The following is a 21,936-nucleotide window of genomic DNA, read 5'->3' on the forward strand; positions in this document are numbered from 1 at the left end:
TGTGATGTCTGTGTGGTGGGCCAAGGGAAGGCTCAGGCCATCAGCCACCTTGCCCATATCCCTCAAATGTCAAAGACTCTGGCTCTTAATTCCCAGAATGCCTCTCCAATTCAAGTCCTGCTGTCATCCTGGGCAGCCGTGGGGTTCCTGCAGAACCCCAAAAGTAGGCAGCCTCCTCTGGCCACCCTCCCCTCCTTCCGGCCCTCAGCCTCCCTGCTTCCTCCGTAGCTGCCCTGTGCCCTCTGGGCACCCTCACCCTCTCACACTTCTCCATTTCTACTGAGATCTTGCCCCTACTTGGCCTTCAACCTTGTCCCGTCCATCCCCTGAAGGCATTGCTTCTGGTCCTGCACTTCCTCTGAGCTGGGTCCACCGCCTGCCTGCTGCAATCCTGGACCCCAGCCCCAGAGCCCAAGCTCACTGGAGAAAAAGCACCCTCATGGGAAGTTTGGTGTCTCCACCAATTCCCAGTTTCCAACTGTCTCTGTATTGTTAGCAGATCCCTTCTCTCAACTTTACTTTTTCTGATCCCTTCAATCCTCCACCCAGCCCTTCCCCACCCGACACTGTACTCCTTAACTTAGTCCTGCTTCTCAGAGAAAATGGAAGCTCTCCAGAAAGCACTCCCTCCCTCTCCCACAGCTGCCAACATGCCTTGAATGTACACGTGTATGTTCATGTACACACACACACACACACACACACACACACACACACGTGTTTGAGAACCCACATTTCTTGCCCTGTCACCAAGTTCTGGGTCCCAGCTCCTCCCCGTCAGCAGAGGCCCCACTCCCTCACTCATTGTTTTTCCAGCATCTTTAACCCTACCCTCTCCCCCAGCTCCACTGTAATCATGCTTGATCCTGAGTCCCCTTTTAGATCCTTTCCCATCTCTTTCCTTCACATCCAGCTTACTCCAAAGAGATGTCTAAACTTGCTGAATCTACTTTTTTACTGCCTGTTTCATTCATCCGTCCCCTAGCCCGCGCCCCAGGGCTACACTGGAAGGGGCCACGAGAGTCATCAGTCACTTCCTGGTTGCCAAAGCTGGTGGATGTTCTTTATCCCTTATTTTAGCTGATCCTTGTGTGGCTTCCCCTGTGGCTCAGCAGTAAAGAATCTGCCTGCAATGCAGGAGCCACAGGAGATGCAAGTTCAATCCCTGGGTCAAGAAGATCCCCCGGAGGAGGACGTGGCAACCCACTCCAGTATTCTTGCCTGGAGAATCCCATGGGCAGAGGAACTTAGCAGGCTAGTCACAAAGTGGTGGATGCAGAGTTGGACATGATTGAAGCGATGGAGCACACACGCACAGGCAGCATTCAGCACGGTTTCCCACTTTTTCTTTCCTGATGCACTTTCCCCTTGGTTCTCTTATTAGATGGGATAAGTTACATTGTATTCGTTAGGCTTTCTATTTTTTCTGTTGTACTAGTTAGGTTGAAAAGTGAGAAAAGAAAAAGTTAAAACTTTAGTCGCTCAGTGATGTCTGACTCTTTGCAACTCTGTGGACTGTAGCCCATCAGGCTCCTCTGTCCATGGAATTCTCCAGACAAGAATACTGGAGTGGGTAGCCATTCCCTTCTCCAGGGGACATTCCTGACCTAGGGATCGAACCGGGGTCTCCTGCGTTGGCAGGCGGATTCTTTACTGGCTGAGCCACCAGAGACAGAAAGAAACCTTACTTTCTTTGAGCTGCTGTCTCTTTTGGGTCACTTTGTTATAGGAGTTTAGCCTAACTAATACAACTTAAATAGGCTAATACAATTTAGCCTAACCCAGCTAATGTAACTAGTTAGCCTAATAAAAAATGTTAGGCTCACTCACATTCTGAGTGAATATTGCAGGTCAGTGAGGAACTCCCCTCGCACAGTCATTTGGAGATGTAGGTTCTTTCTGTGGTGTTGCTGCACTGCCCCCTAGGGCTTACCAGTGACTCGAGACCAAAGCTGGGTGACCGCCCTGTGGGGCTCCAGCCTCAGGAAGGAGAAAGGGAATGTAGGGAGGACATACCTCGAGTCTTACAGTCCAGGCAGAGAAGGGCTCACACTGCCTCCCTTGGCCTCCCACTGCGGGGGTGAAATCACACAGCCAGGCTTGGCAGAGGGGAACTGGGAAGCAAGTCCACCTGAGCAGCCTCCAGGCGCAGACTTCGGTGGGTGACCAGCAGGGGTCGCCAAAGCTTCCGTGGCGCCCCTCCCAATCCTTTCTGTCATCTTAGTTAACGTCCCTCAGGGTTCTATTCTTGGATCTTTCCCACTGGACACACATTCCCTGATCATTCCTGTTCAGACATACACTGATGACTCCAAATACTTCCATCCCCAGCCCAAACCTCTCTCTTGAACAGCAGACCCACCTGGGCACCAGGGCCAAAAGTTGAGATTCAAGCTAGCCTCCTCCCGCCTTCACCCCACACTTCACCCATCACCAAGGCCTACAATTCTGCTTTATAAAGGCCTCTCCTCTCCTTCTCCCCGCAAACTCCCTCGTTCTCTCTCACAGGCTCCAAACTCATCTCCCTGCCTCTGCCCACTTCACACCATTCTCCAGTGCCACGTGAGGCTCCCAGTCCTGAGCCCTCTTCTCTTCCCACTTATTAGTCTTTCCCCGAGCCCCCATTCAGCCTCCCAACCTCCATTCCCAAGGACACCCAAGTGACTCACATGAGTGCATCTCTGGCCCTGCCTGCTTCTCTGACTGTCAGACCCATCTAGCCACTTGTATGGCTCAAAGGCACCTTGGACTCTACATGCCCAAACCCGAGCTCAGGAGGTTTCCCTCTGCTCTCACCCAGCACAGCGTTTCCTGTCTCATTGCCAACCCAGCATCTAAAGCCACAGTCCCAGGACTTGCTCCTGTCACCTCCCTCTCCCTCATCCCCCGGGTCTAACCCTCACTACATCCAGTCAGTTGTACCCGCATCCACTTCACTCCACATCTATATCCCCCCACATCCGTCCTCCCAAGGCTGGCCACCATTATCTCTTGCCTGGACTCTGACAGTGGCCTCCTCACCAGCCTTCCTACACCTGCCTTTGTCCCGCTTTGTCCCCACCAATGCCACAGTGATCCTCTCCAAACACCATAAATCTGATTGTCACAGCCCTACTTAAAACCCATCTCTTATCTTCCTGGTGTTGACAGAACAGGCCAGGATCCTTACCTTGGCCTCCAAGACCATACCTGCCTCTGCCCAGCCTCTCCCCTGACTCAGCCCTGGCTATACCTGGCTCTTTGATGACCCTTGCTCCCCGCTCCAGCCCCAGGACAATTACCCATTCTGTTCCCTCTGCCTGGAACACTCTTCTTTCCTTCTCCTTGTTGTTAACCTCTAGCCATCATTCGAAGCTCATCTCAAGCTTCATTTCCCCCAGAGAAGCCTCTTCTGTCTCCCTGACCAGGGCAAGCCCTCCTGGCACAGCCTCTTATACTAATCTCCTTCACACTTGTCTCAGCTGCATGATTATTGATGATTGGTCTTTTTCACACACACACACACAAACACACACAAACAAGAAGGTCAGGACCCTACCATTCTGCTCACCACTGCCCTCATTGCTTGTCACACGAGCCCTGTGTTCCAGGCAATATGATCTGTTCAAGAGGCCCACTCACTCAAGCCACGAATTCCTCCCTACCCTTCATGCCTCCACTCACATAACCTCCTCCTCTGGAAAGTCCTCCCTGAGTGCTCCATTGTCCCCTCAGCCACATGGGTCTCCATCTCCATGCTAGTCATGCTGTCCTATGACTGTTGATGCACTCATCTCTCTCCCTTCCTAAGCTGTGAGCTTTGGGGAGAAAAATATGGGAGTTTCGTCATTTCTTATCTCTAGTTCATAGCCCATTGTCCAGGACAGTTAATGCCTGAGTAAATGTTAGCTCTCTTCACTGTCTCTCCCAATTCATTTAAAACTGTGCTGCACAGCTTGATGCATGAAGCTAAAAACTGGAAATGACCCAAACATCTATCAACAGAATACATCAATTGTAGAATATTCATACAATGAAACCCTGCTGCACGGCAATGAAAAGAATAAACCACTGCCACACACAACAGCACGATAAAGCTCACATACATAAGGTTGAACAAAAGAAGCCAGACCCAGAGAGTACCTTCCATTTCTATGGAGGCCAAAAACAGGCAAAATAAATCTCTGGTTAATAGAGGCAGCATGGTGATTATCTCCGGTGATTATTGACTGGCAGAGCTTCCTAGAGGGCTGGAAAATGTTGCTAATCTACACCTGGGTGGTGATCATACAGGTATATCCATGTGTAAATATCAATCAAGCTGGATTTTTTTATGCACTTTGAAGTAGATACCTTGGGGACTTCCCTGCAGGGGCAGTGGTTAAGAATCCGCTTGACAGTTCAGGGGAAATGGATTCGATCCCTGGTTCAAGGAAGATCCTACATGTGCAACCCACGTGCCGCAACTAGTGAAGCCAGCCCACATGTTCTAGAGCCACCACAATGAGAAGCCTGAGCAACTAGAGGGTAGCTGCGAAGACCCAGCAGCAATGAGACCCAACACAGCCAGAAAATTTTAAAAAATTTTAAAAGTAGATAACTTTATCTCTATTTTTTAAGTACTATCATTTTGCACAAAAATATGAATAACAGCCCTCCTGTGTCTGACAGTCACTTCCTGCTACAGTTTCTTCTGATGAAGCCCAGAGAGTGTAATCCACTCAGGTAGAGTCGCCCAGCACGTCCATGGAGAGCCCACATCCTAAAGAGGGGACTATGTGTCCTGCTTTTCCCGTGCAACAAAAAGCTCCATGGGGTCAGCTGTGTGTCTTTGTGTTTCTGGCACAGAGCTCAATGGTCTCCAAATGGTGGGGGACCACCCTGAGTCTGTAACTGGTTGCTACTGGGATGTTGAAACATAGCAGCAGGGTAGTCATTAAGAGCACCAACTCTAGGGACTTCCCTGGTAGTCCAGTGGCTAAGACACTCTGCTGCCAGTGCAGGGGGCCCAGGTTCGATCCCTGGTCAGGGAGCGAGATCCCACACTCTGCAACTAAAGAGTTCACATGCCACAGCTAAAAAGATTTCACATTCTCAAGATCCTGCATGCCTCAAGGAAAACTGAAGATCCCATGTGCTGCAACCTGGCACAGCCAAATAAATAAATAAATTTTTAAAAGAGCACAAACTCTAAGGGCACAATTCTGTAGCTGTGTGGGCTCAATCTCTCTGTACCTCAGTTTCTTCATCTGCAAAATGGGGATTATAATAGTACCTACCTCATTGTGTTCTGAGGATTAGATGAGTGACTAAGTATAAAACCCTTAGAACAGTACCTGTACGTGTTTGCTATGATAACCTCTATTCAGAAAAACCCAAGCAGACAGTTCAGAGTGAAACTCTGCTTCTGCACTCGCTGTGCCACCTCAGACAAGTTGATTAATCTTCCTGAGCCTCCATTTCCTTATCTATTAATCAGAGATAATAATATCTATCTATTGTTATAAAAGCAAAATAATGCCTGCAAATCCCCTGGCTAAGTACCTGTGTGCAGAGGCCAAGTCTTCCACATCTCTCTCCCCAAGCCCCAGCACGGGGAGGTGTTCAATTGCTTGGAAGAAGGAGCCCTTCCCCACCCAGCCTTCGCCTGCGTCCGTCCTCCTTCTCACGCTAGCAGACAGCAGCATCTAGTGGACATTTCTGGAACTGCAGGCTTCCCAACTTCCACTGGCCATATGCACTTTGCATTGGACAAGAATGCGTTAGGTGCCTGCGGTGTACAGGACCTAAATAAAATGAAGCAAGATACAAGGGATAACTGTAGAGGGTGCAAGAAAAATCACAGTTAGAACCTTATCAATACCCTAATATTCTATCTTAAAATTCATAGGGGGATTTGGCATACTGAACAGTGTCTTGTTGGGAAGTTTTTACTCGCAGGAGTGGTTTCCAAGTGGCCGCCATTTCATGTCAATGACTCTCAGTGAAGGTCAAAGCAATGAAATGAAAGGTGATTCCCTTAGAGAAGCCCGACTAGCTTCTGGCTGTCCGTGGAGAGGAAAAGCGGGAGTGTTTGGCTCTAAAGCCCATGTTCTTCCACCACACTTTACTATCTCTCCCCAGACACAAAAGAATGAAGAAGGTTTAGCAGTGGCACAGATCACATCCAACTCGACGAATCAAGGAAGACTGCATGGAGGAGATGGCATCGGCATCGTACATGGGAAATGAAGATAGAGAAAGAGTGGGTGGCTGGGGAAGGAAGGGCATTCTGGTGTGATGGACCACACGGTGTATAAAATAAAGTAACGGGGATAGGCTGGACAGGGAGTTAGAGCCAAATCAGACAGAATAGACAGGCCAAGGAGGCTGCATTTAATAAAATCAGGGGAGCCACTGAGTAAGAAGGTAACATGATCCGAGGGTATCAGAGAAGAACCAGAGATTCAGAAACTAGTTCGGTGGGCAAGAGTCCAGACCAGACTCGTGGGAGCCGCACCGTGAGGGAGAGAATAAGAGATACACATCCTAAGGAGGGGACCATGTGTCCTGCTTTTCCTGTGCAACTAAAAGCTCTTTTTGATGGCTCTGTGGCGTGGCTAGAAGCAGGGGGAGGCTTGGAAATTTATAAAAGTGGGTCAAATGGGAGAAGTCAGGGAAGAATTCACAGTGCTGAGATGATAAGGAGAGCTGTAACCAGAAGTGGACTTGACCTGGGGACTGATGTGAGCAGGGAGTGGAGACAATGAGCTCCGTGAGTGAGAGTTGCCAGCGTCCATGCAGAGACACGGCACCAAAGTTCAGGAGAGGGGCTGGACTGGAGGGAAGGGGCAGGTACAGTCATTGGGAGTCACTTACTTGTGCCTGTGCCAGCGAAAGACTTGGGAGAAGACAAAAAGTCATGTGGGGAGACATGGGGACAGAGGGCAGATGTCACAGGTCTGTCTCGTATTAAAGCTTCCTGGGGACAGAGGAATACGAAGCAGCCAGGAAGACAGAAGGAACTTTGGAGAAAGTCAGGAGACCCTGGCGCACGTCCAGCAGCACCACAGGTCATGGAATGATTCAGGGGCCAGGGCAGCTGAGAGGCAACCATTGGATGTGTGATTGGGGGTTGTCATGGGTGACCCTGCAAAGAGCAGTTTCAGGGGCAGGAATCAAGCTGCAAAGATTTAAGAGGCAAGAGGTAGAGTGTGGGGCAGCGGGAGGCTCTCAGGAGGAGGGAGGTGATGATGAGCAGAGCTGGATTAAGGGGAAGGCAGGCAAGGTGCCTTGGAAAGAAAACTGAAAGAAGCGCCCCCTCTCAGGGTCATGCAGGTGGCCCGGGGGCAGACACTGGGTCCTAAAGCTGTTGAGACGTAGAGACCCTCTAGGACTAAAGGACCTGAGATAACCCAGGAAGGGAACTTAGAGACCCAGGCAGAAGTCAAGACCCTTCAACCTCCACATCCAGGCAAAAACAAGGGTGGCCCGTAGTAGAGCTGGGGGAGGGGAAGGACGGAAAGAGGGGAGGGAGCGGGGGCTGGAGACATTGAGAGAGACCCGGAGTGAGAGTGGTGGAAATCAGGGAGGGAGGGAGAGCTTCCTCAGGGCCTTCCTGGGGACAGTCCGCCCACCCCACCTCTGTTAGTAGAAGGGAGAGTCCTGGCATCCTTGTTTCAACCTGAGGAAAGCAAGGGCTCCAGTTCAGGGAGGCTCGTGGCCCCAGCTCTAGTGGGGCTGTGCCCCACACCAACCCAGCACACGCTTCCTTTACCCGGGAAGTCTGAGCAAGTTTCTCCATCCTGGGATTTAAGTTTCTGTAGTGGGCTGAATGGAGGCGCTGAAAAAGCTAAGTCCCCGACGGAACTCCACTGCCCCCAGAATCTGTGAGTGTGACCTTATTTGGAGAAAGGGTCTGTGCAGAGGTAATTAAATTAAGGTCGTCAAGAAGAGATCATCTGGATTATCCAGGTGGGCCCTAAATCCCATGACAAGTGTTCTTACAAGCGACAGAAGTGGGGAAGGCCGTGTGAAGACGGAAGCAGAGATTGGAGGAAGGCAGCCATAAGCCAAGGAACGCCTGGAGCCTGGAGCCACCCAAAGCTGGAGGAGGCCAAGGGTTCTCCCGTAGAGCCTCCAAAGGGAGCACAGCCTGCAATCGCCTTGATTTCGGACTTGTAGCCTCCAAAACTGTGAGAGAATACAGTTCTGCTGTTTCAAGCCCCCCAAGGTTTTGGCAGTTTGTTGCCGCAGCCCAGGGAAAGTTAACATAGTTCCCTACTCTCTAAACTGACTAGAAAGATTCTAGGGGTACTTCTGAGAGTCTCCATTCTGCAAGGAGTTCCAGGTCTGGACAAAGGTGTGTTTTTTAACTCACTGCCCAGCCCCCTTCCAGGGTGAAGATTAATATTTTGACTTGGAGGAGGAGGAAAACCAAAGGCACAGCATCCTCGCCCACTCCTCAAAGAAGAGTCCCCAAAGAGTATTTCGTGACCCACCGCTCCTCTCCTTTGCCCAGAGCTCACACGTCCCACCCAGGCTGGTCGAGAGGGCCAAAACTGACCCGACGAAAAGCGAGGAGCCCTTTAAAAACTGGAGTCTGCCTTTCTCCATTTCTCCTTGCAAACCTTGCGCACACCCCCACCCCCGCTTCACAGCGACTCTCTCCCCACCCCTCATATCTGCCTTCTTCCTCGGCCTTCCCCATTCTTGGGGGGCAAGATAAGATGGATACCCCTGAAGCACAGGCATGGAAGGCACTCCCCCACCCTCCTCCCTCCTCCCCACAACACAGCTGGAGGGGGAGGGGAGGTCAGCAGGGTTCATAAAGGCCAGATGTTGAGGAGAAAGAGAGCACTGCCCAACCCACACCCACCCACCCCACCCCCACTCCCACCCCCAGCAAAAGAAAAATGAAAAGAGACAGCTTTTAAAACAAACAAAACTTTTGTGGTCCAAAACAGTGTTTTGTTTTGTTTTTTTCAAGAATCTGCTCTATGCAAACATTAACAACTTTTTACAAAGCATTTTCACAGAAAAGGAGACAAGTCCTTCCCCAGTATCATATATGGGAATTGTTCCTCCCTCCTCCCTTCTTGGGGGAAAAGGGGAAAAAAACAATATTCACTAGTGTGGGCAGAAGGGTCACTGGATCCCTCACTATTGGGCAGATCGGCAACCCCCAGGTTCCCCTCAAACCTAAACTTGGAATTTCCCTAAAAGCTAAACTTCCCAGACCTCACCTGGGTGGAGAAAGTAAGTCCACTCCCCTCTGACTCCCTCCCCTCCCCCAGGAAAACAGAACTTCTGACCTCAAAACTAATCCCCGGCCCTGCCTCTTTCGGATCCATCAGGTCCCTGACAACTCCCGAAATGCCTGAAGTTGGGTGGGGGGGAGAATGCTAAGGTTCCTCAGCCCAGTTCCCATCCAGACTCAAACTGAGCCCCTTCAAACACCCCACTGGACCTTGTGGTTAGGCCACGAGTCCTTTCATCTACCCCCTCCACAAAGAGCAGCTTGTCTTGTTTCTAGCCTTGAAGGAGGCTGAGTTTGGGTATTCAAAGAATGGCCCTAGGCATGCCCTCCACCTCCACGCCCTCCATCCTTAACCGGTGGAGAGGACCTGGAAGGAAGGGCAACTTGTTTGGTCTGATTTATTGATTTCTTCCACCTTCCATTACTTTCCCTGGGATGGTCTCCTTCCCCAGGCAGTTTGTACTTCTGAAGGGTAGGAGGTTCCTCAGCCTTGCTCCTCTTAATACCAGGATTAAACTAGAGGAGGTGGCAGACTCATGGCAGGGGTGGGGGTGGGTGGGGTGGGGGTGTCCTCTTTTACCCATCAGATCCTATAACCTGAAAGCAAATGGAATACTGAAAGAAACTCCAAAACTGGACAAAGGGGAAAGACTGGTGGCTGAGAATGAAGACCTCGGTAACAAGGGGTCACTTGACTGGGGGGACCCTAGGGAAAGAACTGGGAGAGGGTGATCTTACCCTTGCCTAAGCTGCTCGGGTCCCCATGAAGGCTACAGTGGTGCTTGGAGGCTAGGGAAGGCCTGAGGGGAGTGAAGGGTTAAAGGCCTGGATGGTGGGGGTAGAGGATGCCCCCAGGGAGCTGCCAATCACCTCCCCACCCCCACCACAGCCCCCACCCATCCCCAGGCTCGCCCACAGAAACAACCGGTTTGTCCATCACCAAGGTCTCTCTCCCTCTTTTTTTTTCCTCCTCTTTGAGTTGTAGCCTCCTCGACTCCCCCTGGGGTGAAGGCCCTGCCCCCAGAGATCCGAGATGCAAGAGGGGAGGGATTGGAATCTACGTCTTTAAGCCTTTTTCGGTTAAGCCTTCTCCCGACTCCAGGCCTTGGTTCTTCTCCAAAGGATGAGGGGGAGGGGGTGTCACTGCAACCAGTTAGGTGCTTGAAGATCACTGTCATTTGAGGTCCTTCTGACCACAGCCCATAAAACCTAGAGAGGACAGGCAAAGGTGAGAAATGAGGCTCTATTCTCGAGCCCGCAGTCTGGCGATGGCCCCCACTTTTCCCCCTTGGCAGAAGAGGTCTCACGCTCAGGGCTGCTCCAAGTTGATTCCCCAGAATTTGAGGCCGGGGGGCTCAGGGACAGCGGGACCCCCTATCTGCCACCTCCACAGCGGGTGGGCAGGCGGGGGCTTAGCGTCTCCCTGGAGGCGAAGCGAGGATGCCGGCCCTAAGTCTCCGTCTTCCCCCAGCACCAGGGCCGGGGGACAGGGGAAGCAGTCGAGGAGATTGAAGGTGCTCGTGGTGGGGAGCGTCGGGGTAGGTCGGCGGGGCTGCGCGCTGCGCTGGGGGGGCGCCGGCCGCCGGCGTTTCTTGGCCGCTCCTCGGGCGGGCCCTTTAGCTGGGGGCCGCTCGGGCCCCCGGCGCAAACTCGGAGTGTCGAGGGCAAAACCTTTCGCGTAACACCACAGTTTCGAGCGGCGGATCAGACGATTGAAATGTTCCTGGCGGAGATCGCCGGGCGCGGCCGGAGCTTCGCTGGCCGTCGAGGGGCTGGAGGCCGGTGCCTCGGGGGCGACCTTCGGAGGGTTTCCATCTACTGCGGCCGTCTGGTTCGGCGGGGGCGGTTCCGGCGCGGCCCCAGGCCCCATGGGCTCAGAGGAGAGGCCCGCAGGTGGCGGCGGAGGCCGAGAACCTGGCTCCTGATGCGGGCTAGCGGCGGGGCCAGGCTGAGAGTCGAGAGCCAGGGCTGGCCTAGGCGGAGCCGAGACGGAGCTGGTCGGAGATTCCCGAGGGCGCCGGGGCGCCGGGCAGTGGCCGGGAGGTACGCCGGAGCGAGCGCTGAAGTGCGGGAAACTGCCTCCGCCCTCTTCCTCCTCGCCGCGGCCCCGGCACACTGCGGCGTCGGCATCCTGGCGGGCCGGGGCGTTGGGATCGCTGGACCGCCCGGCCTGTCCCGCGAGGTGCTTCAGGCCATCCGGGGCCCTGCCGCCGGTGCACAGCGGGGCGCAAGGGCCCAGCAGCACCGGAGCCCGCGGCGCCAGCTCCCCAGGCCCCAGGCCCAGAGAGGACGCCCGGGGTTTGGCAAGGGCGCAGAAGGCAAGGGCACGCAGGCACAGAGGAGAGAACTCCTGGGTCCCCCGACGCGGCTTCCGGGGTGTGGGGGAGCAGGGTGACCCTCGCGGGGACCCCGGCACTGCGAGGCGGGGAGCGGGGCACAGAGTCTCCATGGAACTTTCCGGGGGGGTGCCCACTGAGGGGGCCCTGGTCCCAGCGGCGGGATGCCCTGACTGCCCGAAGAGCCCACGGGCGAGGGGAACATCGCCCCCCCTCGACGGGGAGGTCTCTGCTCGCTAGCGCCCCCGGCCCGCACCCGTGGGCCACGGAGCTCCGGGTCCCTCTTCGATCTCGTCACGCGGCCCTCTCGGCGGCCGGACTCCTGGGTCCCTGTGAGTCCCGGCGCGGTCGGCCGCCCTTCCTGCCGCCGCGAGCCCTGTGCAGCCTCGGCGGGAGCCCCTCTTGAGTTGCCCGGAGCGCAGAGGCTGGGGAAACAAAGCGGCCGGCGGCCGCAGGAGGCGGGAAGGACCCCGGGCCCGGCACCCGGTGCCGGGGCCCAGGCGGCGGGGAGGGCGCCTTCCGCCCGCTCGGCTTCTTTCTTCCCCGCTGGCTCCCGGAGACCGCGTTATAGAGAACTGCCCCCTCGCTGCCCCAATACCAGCGCCGGGGCCGCGAGCCCGCCGCTGATTGGGCGGCACTGCTTGTGACGTTAGCCAGGACCCCACCCCTCCCGCGGCACCGCCCCCATCCCCATTCTGCACACAGACACACACACGTGGACCCGGCGCGGCGGCGGCTGGGAGGGAGGGAAGGAGGGTGAGTGCGCGGGTGGGATATCGATGGGCTAAATGCGCCGCTGCACGTGGCGCAGTGGCGTCCCAGTGTTTAGTAGCCGCCAAAGCACTTCATTTTCCCCTTCAGCAGTCATGGTTTTCGCATCCGTAAAATGGGAATGTTCACATCTACCCCTTTGGGGCTGCGTGAGTCAAACAGAGGTGAATCTCAAAGCGAAGTTAAAAGAAAAGATGAAAAGAGGTTGTTCAGCAGCTTTGCACAGCAAGGACTCCTGTGGGCAGAGAACATTCCCTACCTCTCTGTTTCGGTCGCCTAGAACAGTGCCTGGTACACAGAGGGCTCAAAAAACGTTGAATGAATAGTTAGGAATTCAGTGAGTGTGTGTGCAAGATGAAAAAAGGAAGAATTAAATTTGAAGAGGAGGAGTATCATTACACCCACGAAAGATGATAAATAGACTTTCTCAGTACCTGTTTCCATTTCTCACTTAACTTATAACCGGCCCCTTGAGCAAATTCTGAGGGGCTGGCTCTGCCGTACCCCCTCAAATCCCAAGATTATGCCCTGTGAGGCTTGAACTGCCAAAATAGGTTGAGGGGACCCTAGGAGGAGATACATAGACCCTCACTCTTATCTCCCCTAGGGAGAGTAAAGCAAAGAAAGTGAATTCCATTAAAAACCTAGTTAAGGGAGGACCATGTACCCGCAGCACATTCCATCCTCTTACCCTTGTTTCGTGTTAGAGCTCACTAATATATGAAAATCTGTGAATGTATTTCTCTTTATTATCTGCCTCTTCCATTAGTCTGGAAATGAGCTGATGAGAAGTTTGTCTTGATCACTTCTGCAACCTCAGTGCTTTAAACAGTGCCCAGACTTAATAGGTGCTCAATAAATATTTGTAAGTGAATGAATGAATCCTTGGAATATTCCTCTCTTGATAAAAATAGGGTCATTGGACTGCTTCCTATCCCCAGAAATATTGAGAGACTGATACGATGACATGGAATAAGGGTATGTTTGTGTGGGGGTGATGGGTGGTCAGAGAGAGAAATATCTTACTCCCCGGCAAGGGTAAGAGAGGGTTTCTGTAAGGAAACAAATAATGCAGCTTGTATCCTGGTCCTTCTGGTGATGACAACAGAAGTACTGTTTCCCTGACATGTCATCCCATAACATTTGGGCAGAAAGGGATCAGAAAGCTCTGCCTCCCTTACAACCCTTTTGCAGAAGCTGGAGGTGAAGATCCCAAGGTAAGGCTAGCATTTGAGGAACAAGGGGCCGTGATGTTCATTGCTCGAAGCACTCACCCCTTAGCATCTTCTATAGAAGAAGTCTGTGGGGAAGTTGTCATGAGGGAGGATCCTGGGATCCTGACAGGTTTGGAGGAAAGTTCTGGAAGGATGATGATCTTCACAGTTGTCTCTTTTGGTGGACAGTGCTGAAAACTTTTACCCTGGAGACTGCAATACCAAATTTGTTTGCTTATGGAGGAGGGGGCATGTGCTTCAATCTGACCCTACTCCATACTCTGCAGCTAAGATGCCAGGGGAGTGGGCTTGGGTCCCACCAGTGGGCTTGAGTTTCCTACCTCTGGGAAGGCTTGGACCAGGGGTGCCGGCTGTGCGACCCTGGGCAGGTTACCTGGGCACTCTGAGTCTCAACGTGTCCCTATCAGTGAAAAGACACAACGGTAACTTCCTCACAAACCTTATCAGGAGTGGAAATGATGTGTGGGCTGACCCAGCTGTTGCAATTCCTGTTGCCTACGGTAGAGGACACTCGACCCCGTCCTCAGCCTGGATGAGAAGACCAGTTTCTTCAGAAACCTATCCTCCTTCCCAGAGGCTGGATATAGGACCCCGTTTGACTTCTTAGGAATAAGGGATAGGAAGGGCCCCCCAAGACCCGGATGCCAGGCTTCCCTTTCTGTGGCTCATCTGAGTCTCATCCAAAGGCCTGTGTTCAAAGATTTGGGAGTGGGGGACCTGCCCACTTTCCCCAGAGGAAGGTACAGTGGGGAATAGTAATTTCTATAGTACTGATGTCATTCCAATCTCTGTCCTAAGAACTTTATGTTAATCCCCATAATAATTCTATGAGGTACTGAAGTTCCAATACTTTGGCCACCTGATGTGAAAAGTTGACTCATTGGAAAAGACCCTGATGCTGGGAAAGATTGAGGGCAGGAGGAGATGGATGCAACAGAAGATGAGATGGTTGGATGGCATCACTGACTCAATGCACATGAGTTTGAGCAAATTCCAGGAGATAGTGAAGGACAGGGAAGCCTGGCGTGCTGCAGTTTATGGGGTTAGAAGGAGTCAGACATGACTTATCGACTAAACAACAACTTTTTTTCATTGAGTAATAGTTGATGTACAGTGTTGTGTTAGTTCTAGTGTACAGCAAAGTGATTCAGTTATACATACATGTACATACTCTTTTCCATTATGGTTTGTTACAGGATATTGAATATAGTTCCCTGTGCTATACTGTAGGACCTTGTTGTTTATCTACTTTATATACAGTAGTTTGTATCTGCTAATCCCATACTCCTAATTTATCCCTCCCCACCTCCTTTCCCCTTTAGTAACCATAAATTTGTTTTCTTTTTTTTTTTTATAAGTTTGTTTTCTATGTCTAAAATCTGTTTCTGTTTTGTAAATAAGTTCATTTGTGACATATTTTAGATTCCACATGTATGTGATATCATATGGTATTCGTCTTTCTCTTTATGACTTGCTTCAATTTGTATGATGATTTCTAGGTCCTCCATGTTGCTGCAAATGGCATTATTTCATTCTTTTTTATGGCTGAGTAGTATTCCATTGTGTATATATACCACATCTTTCTTTATCCATTCATCTGCTGATGGACATTTAAGTTGCTTCCCTGTTCTGGCTATTGTAAATAGTGCTGCTGTGAACACTGGAGTGCATGTATCTTTCCAAATTATAGTTTTCTCTGGATATATGCCCAGGAATGGGCTTGCTGAACCATATGGCAATGCTATTTTTAGTTTTTAAGGAATCTCCCTACTTTTTTCCATAGTGCCTGCACCAGTTTACATCTTCACCAGCAGTGTAGGAGGGTTCCCTTTGCTCCACATCCTTTCCAGTGTTTGTTTATTTGTAGACTTTTTAATGATGGCCATTCTGACTGGTGTGAGATACTACACATGAGGTAGATACTTTTAATTTTTAAAAATTTACTTACTATCCAGAACCCACTTTAAGTGTCCAAGTCAATGATTTTCAGTAAATTTACAGTTATACAACCATCACAACAATTCAATTTTACATTCCCTAATTTCAAAAATAATATATGTGAATATGTATAACTGAATCACAGGAAAAAAAGAATTCTGCTTTTTTGAAATTTAGTAATGTTTATCTTTTTCCAGCTTTTCTAAATGTCCTATGGAAATCTAATAACAATGTGTGAGATGCAAGAGTTTAAAAATTATTAATAAAATAAATATAAATATATTAAATTATTAATGACATCATTCAAGATGCTCCTATTCTTTTTTCTGCACTTGATAAAATTTTCTCAGAAAAATGTTAATGTCTCACTATGATTTTATATTTTTTTCTTTTCCCTTTTAAAAAAATTTACATTTCCTGAGAGATCCCTCATCCCCTCTTGCAGTACCTCCCTGTTCCCACCCCAGGGAACTACTTTCTGCCTCTATAGATCTGCATTTTCTGGACATTTCATAGAAATGCAAAGGCCCTAAGTGGTCTTTGGCATCTGACTTCTTTTACAAAAAGATACTGTTGTGAGGTTAATATATGTTGTAGCATATATTAGTAGTCTGTTCCTATTTATTGCTGAAATATCCTTTTTATTGCTGAAGTATGGATATACCCCATTTTGTTGATCCAAACACATTTGGCTTGTTTCTACTTTTTTATTCTTATAAATAGTTTTATGAATTTTGGCATACAAGTCTTTTCTTCAAATATTTATTATTTATTTGTCTGCGCCAGATCTTAGTTGCAGCACGCCGACTCTCTGTTGTGGCAGGTGTGAGCTAGTTCCATGACCAGCGATCGAACCCAGGCCCCCCCGCACTGGGAGTATGGAAGTCCCTGGTGTACACGTCTTTGTGCAGACATGTTTTCATGTCTCTTGTAGATAATAAAGAGTAGGATTGCAAGGTCCTAGGGTAAATTTATGTTTAACTTTTAAAGAAATCGTCAAAACGTCTATTAATAAGGGACAGAGATTTTAAGTGACTTGCCCGAGTTCAGGCTGCCGACTAATGTCAGAGTCATCTGGGTCCCAAGTGGATGCTGATAACAGTCCGTCTGCATCCAGGTGATGAATGTAAGAGGGAAGCCATTTCTTGTCCCATTACTTAACAGCCACCACCATTTTTACCCATCTTGCTTCTAGAATTCCCTAAGTCAGACTGTGCCAACCAAGAGGGTTGTACCATCCCTTAAACAACATCTATACTTCGCTCTGGAAACTTGCTGAGGTTAATAGTGAAAGTTCTGAAGTCAAATGGGTCTCTTCATATTCCAGACTCCTCATTTTACCAGTGGTGTGACTGGGGGCAAGTTACTTCGCCTCTGTTTGTATTTTTTTATTTCTTTGGCTGCACCAGGTCTTAGTTGTGGCATGTGGGAACTAGTTCCCTGACCAGGGATCAAACCTGAGCCCCCTGCACTAAAAGCGTGGAGGCTTAGCCACTGGGCCACCAGGGAAGTCTCAGCTTCTGCTTTAGTTCTTCGTATGTAAAATAGAAATGCATATGTGCTAAGTTGCTTCAGTTGTGTCCAACTCTTGCAACCCTATGGACTGTAGGGTCCAGAGGACCCGCCAGGCTCCTCTGTCTATGGGATTCTCTAGGCAAGAATACTGGAATGGGTTGCCATTCCCTTCTCCAGGGGATCTTCCTGACCCAGGAATTGAACCCCCATCTCCTGAGGCTCCAGCACTGCAGGCAGATTCTTTACCACTGAGCCACCAGGGAAGCCCAAAATAGCATCTTCCTTTATGCAATTTAAAAAATGACTTATTATGGAAACTTTCAAACCCATACAAAAGTTACAGAGGAATATAGTGAACCTCCATGTACCCAACACTCAACTTCAAAACTAATCAACTGATGGCCAGTCTTGTTTCATCCTTATCCTCATCCATTTCTGTCTCTTCTCCCATTTTTCAAAAGCCAACTTCACTGAGGTACAATTTACATATAATAAAATGCACATTTTAGGTGTATAGTTTGAATGAATAGTTTTCACAAATGAATATACCCATAAGCACCACAAGTAAGATAGAGAATATAATTCTATATTATCTTGATGCAAATTCCAGATAGCATATCATTTCATTCCGAAATATTTCAGTACATATTGTTACAAGAAGAGGACTCTTGAAAATAAAATCCCCAATACTATTATCAAACCTAAAAAGAATTAAGTCATCCTTTAACTTTATCAAATAGCCAGTGTTTAAATTTCTAATTATTAATATCTTAAAATATTTTTCTCTACAATTTATTTAGTTTATTTGAACTAGGATCCAAGGAAGAGTTTCACGTGGTTGATATGTCTCTTAATTCTCTTTTAATCTATAAATTCCTCCTTTCTCTCTTTTATATTCTCCCTGAAACTTACCCATTCAGTGAAGATACCCTACTCTCATCTAGATTTCCCACTGTCTGGAATTTACTGATTGCATCCCCATGGTGTCATTTAATCAAGCAATGTTTATTCAGCAATATTTATTAAGCATCTACTAGCATCTACTATTGGAGAAGGAAATGGCAACCCACTCCAGTGTTCTTGCCTTGAGAATCCCAGGGACGGGGAAGCCTGGTTGGGCTGCTGTCTCTGGGGTCGCAGAGTCGGACAAGACTGAAGCGACTTAGCAGCAGCAGCAGCATCTACTATGTACAGGATCGCCAAATTTAGCACACACACACAAATACAAAACACATTCTAACAAAATTATTTCTCTATAATTCAATTTTAGTATATGTGCTACTGAAGCAAGCGCTATTCTCTGTAATTCAAATTTACCTGAACAGCCTATGTTTCATCTGACACCTTATCTATGTGCTTTTGTTGGAGGCACACTGGTGAGCAAGACAGACAAACTCCACTCCACCTCGAGGATACATTCTAGTTAACTAGGAGGAGCCAGGTAACATGCCAGCAGACAACATTCCTTCTGGGGATATTGTGAGGATTAAAAGAGAAACCCATATATTTAGTGCATGGCTCATAAAAGCCGTTGATAAATGCAAGAGCTCTTGGCAGTAGCTAGCCTTGTCCCCTCTCCTGTTTCTTCCCTTTTCCATCCCTGCTCCATATCCTTCCCTCTCCACCTCATTACTCTGGGCTTGTGCTCCTCCTGTTAGACTTCCTCTGCATGTCTGCATGTAGTTAGTTCATTTATCTATTCACCTCCACATTCCTTGAGGACCTCCCTTGTAGCAAGCCCTTTACTAGACCCTAGGAACTAAGCTAGGAACTAGGCAATAAAGACAGGGTCTGGTGGGAGAGATGGACATTCTAGGCTAATCTGGGAAGTAGTGATCGAAGGACAACCATGGTCCTTGGACTGATAGAGGCAGGGTGGTGGTAGAAGAGGGAAGTCTTTTCACAGAAGATAGTAATCTACCACTTAGGCTCGTAGAGGATGAACAAAAGTACTCAAAAGAGGCATGGGAGAGTTCCAGCTGAGAAAGCTCTGGGGGCAAGGACCAGAGGCAAGCAAGTGCCTGCCCGTGTGCTGCCAACTACCCGCCATCAACATCTTCCCTCCTGCTAAATTGAAGGGGGACTGGCATTGGTCCAGTGCCAAATGCCCTCTGAGAGGCACCCCTTATTATTTTTCTTACCAACTCCATCAGCGTGTCTGTCCCACTAGGGAGCTAAATCTCCCCCTTGACCCACAGTCCCTACCCCACCCATCTCTCCACCCCCTCACAGTCAAACTTCCCCCAAGAGCTGTCTACACACTGTCTTCCTTTTTGCACTTCCCACTTCCTTCTCAACCCGCTTCCATCTGCTTCCACTCCCACTGGCCACCAAAATAGCTCTTGCTGAGGTTCCAGTGGCCTCCATCTCATCAAAACTGGCAGGCTCTCCTCAGCCCTCCCATCTTGACCTCCCACATGATTGGCCACTTCCTCTTTCCAGGAATTTTCTAGTCCCTCACCTTCTGGGCACTGCACCTGCCTGGCGTCCTCCTGCCTCACTAGCTGCTCCCTCTCGCTCGGTCTTCAGCCCAGGCTCCCTCTCCCCTCCTTGGCCCAAACAAACAGCAGGGTTCCTTAAGGCTTGTCCAGAACGTCCCTCTTCTCTCTCTGTGTCCCTGCGCAGGTACCAACCAGCCTTTCCGCACTGACCAAGACACGCCATGCCCTCTTGGCCTCCACCTCAGGCATTTCAAAAGCCCCATAGACCCAACCTGTCTCAAACCATCTGCCACGTGTTCTGCTTTCCGGCAAACCTGTTTCAGTGTATGGCTCCTCCCTCCACCCCCTCCCACAGTCAGAAACCCAGGTGGCACCCTGGCACCTGGTGTCAGGTGATCACTACACCCCAGGTCTGCTTATCCCCACCTCCATTCTGGCATACCCTGGCGGCGCCCCCACATCCTGCCATATCCTGTATATAGCCACCCAACTGGATTGTGTTAACCCCCTGCTCAAAACCTGCTGATGGCTTCCCATTGCTTTTGGGATGAAGAATGAAACCATTAAACAGCTCACAGGTAGGGTACAGCAGTAACCGACAGCCCTCCCACAGGTCCTCCTGGGGAGCAGGGGGCAAGGGGAACGGTTCCCTCACCTTCTAGCTCCCCTGTGCTGTCCACTCTCCTTTCAGCCACTCAGACCCCTCCCCCTTTAGCACCCAAGTAACCAGCTCCCTCAGCTCTCTTAGCACATATGTTTCCCTCTGACCATACACTTTACCCTCCTCCTTTCTCCTGTGCCTGGCCCGCACCTGCTTCTATTCAGAGCTCCACTGATTCATTCACTCCTTCCTGGGAGGAAGCTGCTCCCCACCACTCCAGACCGTGACCAGGTCAGTTTTCATCACCATTTCCCACTCAAGACCTGTATACCTTTCCTTCAAAGCTTCTCATCTATTCATTTATTAGTACTATTCTCCTCTCCCTTGACACTCTGTTCCAAGAGCCACATTAGATTTTGCCTTAGCTCAGTGACTACCACATAACTAGCACTCACATATATTTTAAAAATCTTTACTATGCATATTTCAACCTAAAGAGAAGTAGAGAATAGTGAAATGAACTCCCATATACCCATTACCTAGATGACTACTTATGTTAGTAATTAATTTTTTTAGTTGAAGTATGGTTAATTTACAATGTTGTGTTAGTTTCAAGTGTACAGCAAAGTGATTCAGTTACATATATCTGTAATATATATGTAATATATATAACATATATTCCTCTTCCAGATTCTTTTCTGGTTATTATTCTTTTCTATTATAGGCTTTTACAAGATATTGAGTATAGTTCCCCATGCTATACAGTAGGTCTTTGTGATTTACCTGTTTTATATATAGCAGTGTTTATCTGGGAGAAGGCAATGGCACCCCACTCCAGTATTCTTGCCTGGAAAATCCCATGGACAGAGGAGCCTGGTAGGCTCCAGTCCATGGGGTCGCTAAGAGTCAGACACGATTGAGCGACTTCACTTTCACTTTTCACTTTCATGCATTGGAGAAGGAAATGGCAACCCACTCCAGTGTTCTTGCCTGGAGAATCCCAGGGACGGGGGAGCCTGGTGGGCTGCCATCTCTGGGATCGCACAGAGTCGGACACGACTGAAGTGACTTAGTAGCAGTGTTTATCTGGGCTTCCCCGGTAGCTCAGCTGGTAAAGAATCCATCTGCAATGCAGGAGACCCTGGTTCAATTCCTGAGTTGGGAAGATCCCCTGGGGAAGGAAGCTACCCACTTCAGTGTTCTTGGACTTCCCTGATGGTTCAGGCAGTAAAGAATCCATCCACAATGCAGGAGACCTGGGTTGAATCTCTGGGTTGGGAAGATCCCCTGGAGGAGGGCATGGCAACCCACTCCAGTATTCTGGCCTGGAGAATCCCCATGGACAGAGGAGCCTGGCGGGCTACAGTCCATGGGGTCACAAAGAGTCGGACATGACCAAGCAACTAAGCACAGCACAGAACAGTGTGTATATGTTAATCCTAACCCTTTGGTAACTATAAGTTTGTTTTCTGTCTGTGAGTCTATTTCTGCTTTGTAAATAAGTTCATTTGTATCATTTTTTTAGATTCCATATATAAGTGATATGCTTAGTCTCTCAGTCATGTCTGACTCTTTGCAACCCCATGGACTGTAGCCCACCAGGCTTCTCTGCCCATGGGGATTCTCCAGGCAAGAATAGTAGAGTGGGTTGTCATGCCCTCCTCCAGGGGATCTTCCCAACCCAGGGATTGATCCCAGGTCTCCCACATTGTAGGCGGATTCTTTACCATCTGAGCCACCATATGGTATTTATCTTTCTCTAACTTACCTCACTAACCTTAACCCTTGCATGATAATCTCTAGATTCATCCGTATTGCTGCAAGTAGCATCATTTTGTTCTTTTTTTTGATGGCTGAGTAATATTTTATACTACATCTTCTT

General features: G+C 49.6%; 1 protein-coding gene across 1 annotated transcript; it reads right to left on the reverse strand.

Annotated features, from left to right (window-relative positions):
- Nucleotides 1-8,888: 8,888 nt before the first annotated feature.
- On the reverse strand, nt 8,889-12,160 carry EPOP (elongin BC and polycomb repressive complex 2 associated protein). The gene is made up of 2 exons (XM_070773372.1): nt 10,525-12,160; nt 8,889-10,426 (listed from the first exon to the last, which is right to left on the reverse strand). Exon 1 carries the CDS (start codon nt 11,664-11,666, stop codon nt 10,527-10,529), a length of 1,140 nt encoding a protein of 379 aa, XP_070629473.1. The 5' UTR covers nt 11,667-12,160; the 3' UTR covers nt 8,889-10,426; nt 10,525-10,526.
- Between the last annotated feature and the right edge of the window lie 9,776 nt (nt 12,161-21,936).

Source organism: Bos indicus, chromosome 19, assembly GCF_029378745.1.
Source record: "Bos indicus isolate NIAB-ARS_2022 breed Sahiwal x Tharparkar chromosome 19, NIAB-ARS_B.indTharparkar_mat_pri_1.0, whole genome shotgun sequence".
NCBI classification, from domain to species: Eukaryota; Metazoa; Chordata; class Mammalia; order Artiodactyla; family Bovidae; genus Bos; species Bos indicus.

What these genes read in the sequence shown, in the direction of transcription:
- EPOP (XM_070773372.1), bottom strand. Translation starts at nt 11,666, where the DNA reads ATGGAGACTCTGTGCCCCGCTCCCCGCCTCGCAGTGCCGGGGTCCCCG.